This window comes from Penaeus monodon, chromosome 36, assembly GCF_015228065.2.
Source record: "Penaeus monodon isolate SGIC_2016 chromosome 36, NSTDA_Pmon_1, whole genome shotgun sequence".
In the NCBI taxonomy this organism is placed as follows: domain Eukaryota; kingdom Metazoa; phylum Arthropoda; class Malacostraca; order Decapoda; family Penaeidae; genus Penaeus; species Penaeus monodon.
The window spans coordinates 27312377-27322376 of NC_051421.1; the positions used below are offsets into that span (position 1 = coordinate 27312377).

The 10000-nt window shown below is 37.4% G+C and overlaps 2 protein-coding genes across 8 annotated transcripts in view; one reads left to right on the forward strand and one right to left on the reverse strand.

Annotated features, from left to right (window-relative positions):
- The window catches only part of LOC119595424 (recQ-mediated genome instability protein 2-like), a 10818-nt gene extending 6220 nt beyond the window's left edge, over positions 1–4598 (reverse strand). The window contains exons 1-3 of one of the 4 annotated variants that reach the window (XM_037944515.1): positions 4446–4598; positions 2786–2892; positions 90–187 (exon numbers count right to left, since the gene is read on the reverse strand). In XM_037944515.1, coding sequence (XP_037800443.1) covers positions 90–187; positions 2786–2858 — 171 coding nt within the window. In that variant the 5' untranslated portion in view covers positions 2859–2892; positions 4446–4598. The other 3 variants (XM_037944516.1, XM_037944517.1, XM_037944518.1) reach the window with 3 other exon arrangements.
- Positions 4599–5318: 720 nt separating this feature from the next.
- LOC119595425 (transmembrane and coiled-coil domains protein 2-like) overlaps positions 5319–10000 on the forward strand; it is a 178794-nt gene continuing 174112 nt past the window's right edge. For 3 of the 4 annotated variants that reach the window (XM_037944519.1, XM_037944528.1, XM_037944525.1), the window contains exon 1: positions 5319–5472. The gene's annotated coding sequence lies outside the window, so the exon portion shown is untranslated. The remainder of the gene's footprint in view (positions 5473–10000) is intronic. The other variant, XM_037944521.1, reaches the window with a different exon arrangement.

A 10000-nucleotide genomic window follows, 5' to 3' on the forward strand; every position in this document is an offset into this window, starting at 1 on the left:
TTACAGCAAATGATTGGTTAATCTTGCAATAACAAGAATCATTACAATTTTAGAATAAATCTTGTAGCACATCAATCAATATTACAAACCTGCTTCTTGTCTTCAGTAAAAGATATCAGCTTTCCTTGAACCCACACTAATGACACAGTGAATTTTAAGCCAGCCTTATTGTAGCTCCACGCACCACCTGGAAATGAAAAAGCTACTTTACCTTAAAGAACAAATCCTAGACACCCCCCATTTACTGAATTTTCATGAGTAAAGTCTGTATTTCTAATATTATTATTATTGTCATCTATGTTATATTATGTTATCATAATATTGTTACCAATACCTGGAGTTATTTTTTTTATCACAAAAATTCAAGGAACATCAGGTATGCCCAATAATCAACTTCTTGGTGATTAAGGACTTGTGGAGCTATGTATGCATGTCATCCTGGCATCACCTGGTTAACCAAATTACTAGATAATAATCTTTTTTATAACTTTTTCACATACTGAAATTAAGTTCAAACTGCATACATAAACACAAACAATGAGACTGAGAAAGAATGCAAAGAGGATGAGGGAAAAACATTTCAAAAATAAAATCATTGGATTACTGTTCGGGAAGGCAAACTGCCACATCTACCATTTGCCTCCATAAGAGAGGATCCCTCTTTGTGATATGGGCCTGGGTCACCTCCACATCCTCATATCACAGCAGGTTTTGATTTTATATGTCCAAGACAAGCCTTTTGAGGTCACCCCATAGGCCTATCACTGAAAGAGACAAGCTGATGGATGGGAATGTTGGCAGGCCTGGATTGTGCAAGTAACTGGTCATACCCTGGTCTCATGGTGTAGCTATTCATTGCATACAGTCATGAAACTATACCTCATGATCCTTTAGATCCTGTTGCAAAAGGTGCCAAAATATAGCCTAATTCCATGTTCTGCCCTTTGCAGCAAAATCAGCAATATCAGGGCCTTGAGGAAACATGGCATAATCCTTATTCAATAGTAATATACCACCTGAGAAGAACTGATAGCTCCTTCTACTTCTAATGACTTTTTGCTCAGCCCAGAATTATGAACAACAATATCAAGATGTGCAAAACTCTGAATGAGTTTTATGTCCTAGCCATCAGCACATGTCAAGTGAACAGGTTCTTCTAGCAGACCCTCAAATTCCTGGATCTTGCTTTTTATTAAGGAGTCTCTAAATCCATTACTGTTAAATACATCATGAGCTGCCACTAGTCTCCGGAGCCTCAGACATGACAGCAAAATAATTTCCAAAATCAGGGTGTGAGACCTTCATATTACCCCAGTTTTACCCCACATTTTTGGATAACAGATCTACCCAGTATCCAATCTAGACAAGTGTTTAAAATTGGTGCATGGACACATCCTTACTTCACTCCTGAATTCACGTGAAAGAATCAAGATATGCTCTCTCTATACTTTTCAATCTTTTGGGATCAGCATACTGGTTTGGTATGTATCCAATAATCTTTGAGGGAATTCCTCACAATGTACACCTTCTGGAGTTCAATGTACTGCTAGGCACTCTACTCCAGACTCTGGAGTACTCCAATTTGCTAAGTCTCTTATGGAAAAATTAATGAAATGATGTTGAAAGCAGCCAGCTTCAGTATAAACAATAAAACATATGATGTACAAGAAAAAAAGCAAATACAAGTATTAACCCAATGCCACTGGGAATGGCATATATCCATGCCCACTGTGAGTTTTATTCATCAAATGTCTCTACACATAGATAGCTCTACAAGTATTTATCCGTCCAGGAGTTAATTACTAGTACTACCAATCTCAACTGCTTACCCTTTTCCCTTTATTTTTGGAAATATTCTCTTTTATCTAATATTGCTCTTAGCAATGTTAATAACATTATAATAATCATAATGTCTAAATGTTGATAGCATTTATAAAAAAAAAAAAAAAAAAAATCATGAAAAATCATAGAATGGTGAAATCTATCAATTGACTCATTGGAGGATGAGCATTTGTGGAGCCATCTATGTGTAGTGACATTTTGCAAAACATTACAGGGAACACTAGATTTTCCTGACGGCATCAAGTTAAGTGTCAGTTAAAGATAGAAAACAGCGTTGGTAATTAGATTACTCCAGAGTCTGGGGTGTGATGCCTTTTTACTTATCTGAGTCTGGATGCAGTAAGTGTACTGAAAGATGTAATGTCTTGGTAGTTACTGCAGTCTCAGAGTGACCCATTACACTTTCAGAGAGTCATGACCACACCCCTCAACAAATCCAGGGAAATGGTACCAAGTTACCAAATAGTAGCCTCACTGGACTTAAGCAATCCAGTTAGGATCCAAAAAATTACTGCCTATTTATTCACAGCTGTCCCATAGTTCTATAGTACCTCTAAGGATATTGAAGACTGTGAACTGATTAGAGATACATATCTATGGTAAATCTCTGAGCACACTCCTCCTCACTCAGTATCAATCAATCAATCAACACGGCTGACGCTAGTTGAAGCCGCGTCCAACCTTCACTGCCAGGTACGGGGGCCCCTCTTAATGAACCACCAGGTAGGCCTTCAGCCCATCTCTAACTCCTTGTGATAGGTCTGGCCATGACTTTCTAGGTAATCTCTCGGGCCTCCCCTACCTAGGGTTGTCATAAAAAGAGACAACGTGCCAGGTGCCCAAATAGCCTGAGTTGGTGATCCCAGTTTATGCAAGTAATATCAGAAACATTCACCTTGATTTTTGAAATAATGTAGAAAAAGGAGTAAACATCAATTCATACCTCTGTTCTCTAATGATAAAACATCTTGTGCATGAAGTTTACGTGCTGGATGGTCAAACTTGCCTCCTGCCATAATGCTTATTTATTCAAACATCTCCATCTGTGAGCTAGAAAGAAATATATCCTCATTCATATATATATATATATATATATATATATATATATATATATATATATATATATATATATATATATAATATATATATATATATATATATATATATATATATATATATATATATATATTATATATATATATAGTATATGATATATTATATTATATATAATTATATATTAATATTATATATTTCATATATATTATATATATATATTATTATATTATATATATAATATATATATATAATATATATATATATATATATATATATATATATATATATATATATATTATGTGTGTGTGTGTAGAGATTAGTGATGATGATGATGATGATTCACACAAACAGTATTTAGATTTCAGAGGCACTGTGGTATTTTGTATATTTTATGGCACCTTGAAAAAAGACTGTATAGCATAAGAAAAAAAGGTAGAGGTGCAAGGAATACTTTATCAAATGAGCTAAAATAATTATATTTTTACGAATGGTAAGTATTCACATCATGAAAATCACATATGATAAGATATCAAAAGATTTTATTACCTGCTGGAAAAAATCAAATGAATGCATTATATAGGATGAAATAAATTTTTTGTGATAAGATCTCATTATCATTATAATCACAAGTATATGAACCACATATGAAAAAAATATATTGTTAATATTTAACATTAATATATTCTTCTTTAAAATCATTATTCTATATTTTCTTATACTCATCCCTCTCACTAGATATTTGTAATACTAAAGCAATATACGTCACTAACAATGCAAATTCTTTTGGTCAAATATCAGTGAAATTCAGTTGGACATTAAAATCCTTTTCTTCTTCTAGTTTTATGGGGTTTTAGACTTTTGAAATATCATCTTTTCATATAAACACAAAACAAGGTGTAGCGCATGAGACGGGCAGATTTGTTAGTCTTTGCTGGGGTGCCAATTGGCCAGTGGCAGAACCACAAATGTGTTTTTACATTTAATATGAATATTACATATACATAAATATGTATGCATACATATACACAAGTACATGTATAGGTATATATATGTATGTAACCTATAATCCAACTGCTATACAAAATATGAACAGTACCCGAGATGCCTATATATATACCAATACAAAATTTAATTTTTTCTACAGCTGGGTGAATAAAGATTTGAATATTATCCTAAATGCTGACAAAGTAATTGACAGAGGACATTAAAGAGTTAAATCTATTTATCTGAAGATTAACTAGTGTTACAAATACGACCTGCTTGACTTAAATTATAAATAGCACAGTAGATTAAAATGTTTGACCGGCTGCCGGCTACCCAGACACGGTCTTGCTCTGAAAAGCCTATTTGGTAATGAAAAAAAAAAAATATCGTAGATTAAAACAACATGGTTAATGAATAATAACAATTACTCTTCAAATTTTGCTTTGCACTTTTCTCCAAGAAATCGTGTCTTTGTTTACACAAATACTAAGAGTGTAAACAAAGAGGTGAAAATTTCAAATATAAATGCAACACTTTGGACTTGAAAATTAGCGTGGATTTACCAACAATAAAAGTCTTTTTTTTTCTTGTTTGTTTTGCAAAGTTAATGAAATAACTCTTTACGGCATTTCCAGTGATTAGAGAATTCTAGAACACGATTTCCAGCGCTTGATTGAAGGCGAATATAAAGGAGGTGAACTTATATTACAAATCTCTCTTTTATTGTACACGTTACTTTCCGAAAATCTTCGTGTTTAAGATAGAATGAAATAGAATAAAAAGTTAAACTTAAATATTCATGCTTTGGGGTAAATCATTAAATTCAAAATTGTTTCCCGCCTCCAAATCTTTGCATTCGAAAAGGAAATTACAATATTTTTTTTTTCTTTGTTTCAAACTGAATTTTATATTTTGTAAGAACATGAAAGATATTATATATATAAAAAAAAACATTGATTTTCAATATACGGGAATAAATTGCCTTTGTTTCTTCAAGTCATAAACTAGATGATATAAATAACACCAACATTATCGCCATCTATTTCTACTTTTCAAAACAAAAAAAAAATCATTTTCTAATTATGAAATGAAAAATATATCACCTATAGATTGAAAATATTTATTATTATCTTTTAGCTTAGGAGTAGCAGTAGATTATTGGTATCATCCTCTCACAGAAATTTCTCATCGGCTATTACAGTTTAGCATATTATGATAAAATGATATAATTTTGAAACTAAGAACAAGCAGCCGATCATGCATTTTTCCTTTATTTTTTTATTATACAATCAAAAAGAATCGAACCTCACTACCAGCGTCGGTGGAACTTATAGTTACCAAAAGAATCCAATATCAATACGTAACACGGAGGCGATTGTCTTTTGTTTAATTTCGATTGTTTTGGTCAAGCTGCTCGCTGATGGTTCCGGAGTTTATGGTTCTCAGTGCAGTCATTTGTTGTGCTTGGTCGAGTGAAGGTGTGAACGGTTTTGTCAAGTAATTTTTGTTTTTGTGACGTGTGGTGTGCCAGGCCAGGATTATAATTACTACATATAGTGACTCTTGTTGTCCAAACGTCTACCAATAAAGGTAAGGGCGACGAATTTCGTATTTTACTTTCCGGTCTGCTCTCGAGAGACGTCTTAGAAGATCCTGAGGGAAAGAGGAATCACAGCTTTGAGATCTGTCACTCCGGAGACAGTGCCTTTTAAGGAGAAGTCTTAAGTGTCAAAGGACATGATTCGAGGTGGGATGACAGTGTGGGGAAAACCTCTAGTTTGTTACTCCATAGCACCCGGCATTGTTGAAGGACACTGGAATCTGGACTTTAAACCACAGCCACATGTTTTAAGAGAACACTGTATACTTAAACTTCCTGGTATGAATATTGGATTCATATTTATCTTTCGTTTGGTCGTAGGTCGGTATTTTATGGTGGCTCAAAGGGACAGTCAAAGATTAGTGGTGTTTCTTGTCCAGTGTGTATGGAGTGAGAGATAACAAAGTTTACACTTACAGTATTTATTCTTTAGGCATAGTTTTGGATAGATATTTATCAGAAATACATGTTTAACACAACAGAATATTGATTCATTATCATGTCACATTTAAACCCTTTTCTTGTTCTTATTCATGACATTGATCAATATCTCCAGTGGCCAGAGGAAACTTAATAGTGACAGTCCTTATACCTTATTACTTTTGATATTAGGTACTGTACTACCCATCTTATGAAATTTATGCGGCTTGATATGTTTTATTTTGTTTTAACTGATTTTATTTAAAATATATAAAGTTGGGTATTTGTTTGTATAATTGTGATATGAAAATCTTGGGGTGGAGGGAAATTTCTCTCTGAATTTGCCTTGTGGCAAGGTGAATTTGTCTGCTAATTATTATTTTATTTATTATTTCCATCACATTCTTCTTCTTTTTAATTTCTCTTATACAGTATATTCTTCCTCACATCAATTTTTCACATTTCCCTGTATATTTTTATTATATTTCTGTTTACACCAAAAACAGTTTACACCATGTCTTATAAACTTGGATAAAAAATTTAAGATACTATTTCTAACTTGTAATTCTTACCGGGCAACATTGTAATTTGGAATAAGTTTTATCCGAAACAGAGAAAGGAAAATACACTTATCAAGACATATAACATCATAAAAGGATATGGAAACTCTTGAACATAGGATCACATCCCCTGAGCTTAACCCTTTTAAATACTATGGCCTCTGTACCTGCTTAGCTCCAGTAAAGGCCATCATGTCTCCACCACATATATGCTAGCAAGGAAGAGCATGGACTGGTTTCTTAATTGAAGGTAACTCACCAGGGAAGTCTGCAAGCTCTAATTTGCCAGTATAAGTGTGGTGAACCAATGTTGTTGTTCCTAGTGCATTAGAAGCCTGGAATCTTGCCTGAGTTCTTTTGTGTACAGTTCACTAATGATTGTGGAATTGTCATGACTATCTGCAGATTATTTTTAAGCCTGATATTATCATTGTATGTTCATTATGACAGCATCCATATTCTTTCCGTATTCAAGCTTATGTGTAATTCTCATTCCATGATAAACCTAATGTACATATGTTGATTGGTCATTAGACATGAACACTATTTAAACTAGCTTTGTGCCTATTTGAATATACATGGATCTTTGTGTTAATGATATATTCATGAGGTTTTACATATATTTATATATTTTATTATACAAGTACAGCTAAAAATGTTGAAATGATGTTACCTTTTTATTATTGATAATTCAACACAACCCATACAAGTGTAAGTTCATCTGAGACATTCTCCTAAATGCTTTGTGCACACAGTCATACACATTCTGTCACTAAGATGCTCACACACTACACTGATATACTCTCATTTACTAAGCTGATATAAGAGCCACACCCAGACACATACACACATGTGTACACACACACACACACACACACACACACACACACACACACACACACACACACACACACACACACACACACACACACACACACACACACACACACACACACACACACACACACACACACACACACACACACACACACACACTATGTGTGCTTGCATGTGTGTATGTGTTTATGTATGCATGTATATATATATATATATATATATATATATATATATATATATATATATATATATATATATATATATATATATATATTTATTTATTTATTTATATACATATATACATACATATATATACCAACATACATATACATATACATACAAACAGATAGAAATACCAATATGTATATGTATGTATATGTTTGTGTGTCTGTGTGTGCAGTTGTATTTATTAATATAAACGATTCTCTCTCTCTCTCTCTCTCTCTCTCTCTCTCTCTCTCTCTCTCTCTCTCTCTCTCTCTCTCTCCTCTCTCTCTCTCTCTCGTCCTCTCTCTCTCTCTCTCTCTCTCTCTCTCTCTCTCTCTCTCCCTCCCTCTCCCCTCCCCCCTCCTCCTCCCTCTCCCTCCTCCCTCCTCCCTCCTCTCCTCCTCCCTCCTCCTCTCTCCCTCCACCTCTCCATCTCCTCCTCTCCTCCACTCTCTCTCTCTCCTCTCCCCTCTCCTCCCTCCCTCCCTTCCCTCCCTCCCCTCCCTCCCTCCCTCCTCCTCCCTCCCTCCCTCCCTCCCTCCTCCCTCCTCTCTCTCTCCCCCTTCCTTCCCCCTCTCACTCTCTCTCTCTCTCATCTCTCTCTCTCTCTCTTTCTCTCTCTCTCCCTCTCTCTCTCTCTCTCTCTCTCTCTCTCTCTCTCTCTCCTCTCCCTCTCCCTCTCCCTCTCCCTCTCTCTCTCTCTCTCTCTCTCTCTCTCATGCACAAAGACACAATTAGAATAATTAGGGGATTCATTTCAATTTATTGTCTAATTTCATTCCCGATTATTTTTTTCCTCTCTCCCTCTCCGCCTGTCCGTCTTTCACATAATTGCACGTGCTGGTTCCCACATGCAACGGATAATGGGCGTGCGTGAGTTGGGGACTCCATACTTACAGGTCCTGAGATTGCAGGAACTAGGATAATCCACCTGGCGGCGTCCTGGTCATGTGTTCCTCCCCCCTCCCCCCCTCTGTGGACACACTTTCATCATTGATGAGTAAATAACCCAGTGGGGAGGCGTCACGGCGTCCCTCACGGCTACTCATTGCCCGTCTTGGCAGACTGGGGGTGTGGTGGGCGTGTGGGCGTTGGGGGAAGGATTTGGGTGGGCGAGGGGGTTGGAGGGTACGACGTAGGGAATAGGGCTCCCAGGAGTGCTTAGGTTGAGTGCTGTAGGCGCTGCCGGGGCGAACGGTCCTCTCTTAAGGCGCCGTCACACGCCCGCTTACCCCTCACGTGCCCTTCGTCCGCGCTCTGGGGCAGTCCGCGCTTCCCAGAGGGCGATCGGGGCCGGGCTGTCTTGCAGGTTAGTTTGGTGTTCGGTTGGACACACACTCATGCACGCACACTCATGCACGCACACACACCACACACACACACACACACACACACACACACACACACACACACACACACACACACACACACACACACACACACACACACACACACACACACACACACACACACCCAAGGAAATATAGTCATGCGACGGAAAGTGTAAGGTTCTTGGAAAGGGAGAGTGCGGTTGATTCCAGAAGAACAGGCCAAAGGATTCGAGCGTGCGAGGGAGTAACTTCTTGAGGAGAACGCGGTTGTAGGAGTGACCCTAGAAAGAAGCTCTTTGTTTGGGGCGAAGTGCCTCCGAGGATCCAGTTAGACGCCAGGATATGGCAAAAGTGGAATGTGGTTATGATTTGCATCAATCTCTAGATGTCTGTTTATCTCCTGTGTGTGTGCTTTCATAGAGTGCTCACAGTGGATGCATACATATGTACATATAGAACATACGCACTTGCTTATTTGATTACATACCTACATACGTATATACTTACAAACATAAGTTGATATTTATAGAACATTCATATAATGTATAAATGTTGTGAATACACACTCTTGACAGAGATTAAGTTATATATGGACGTCCAGCAATCAAATGCCTGGCTGTGGACGTTTCATTGTGTGCATATTCGTAGGACTCTGACTGTGTGTGTGTGTCCCTTTATCTGCGTCCGTGCCTTTGTGTATTAAAGCAAAGATGGACATCGCGTGGCTGTACGAGACAGGTCACGTCGCCTCCGGCTGTATACGAGCTAAGGGAGGGCGTTCCAGGGCGGGGGGGAAGGGGGGATTTTTCTTTGTCTCCCCCTCGCTGATAATCGAAGGAGCTACAGCTTGACCATAATGAATACAGCGCGAGGCCGCAGGGCGATTAATAACGGTGTAAGCCAGCTCCTTACCGGTTCCTTCTACTTTCCTTCCGTGTCCTACTCTCTTCTGGTCTCCCATTCCCCTTTTTCCTCCTCTTCCTGCTCTTTCTCTTTCCCCTCTTGTTTTCTCCTCCTGCTGCTCCTCCTCCCTTTTTCTCCTCCTGCTGCTCCTCCTCCCTTTTCTCCTCCTCCTCTTCCTCCTCCTCTCCCATTTTTATCCATTACCTCTTCTTCTCTTCCCTTTCCTCGTCTTCCTCTTTATATTTCTCTTCTTATTCTCC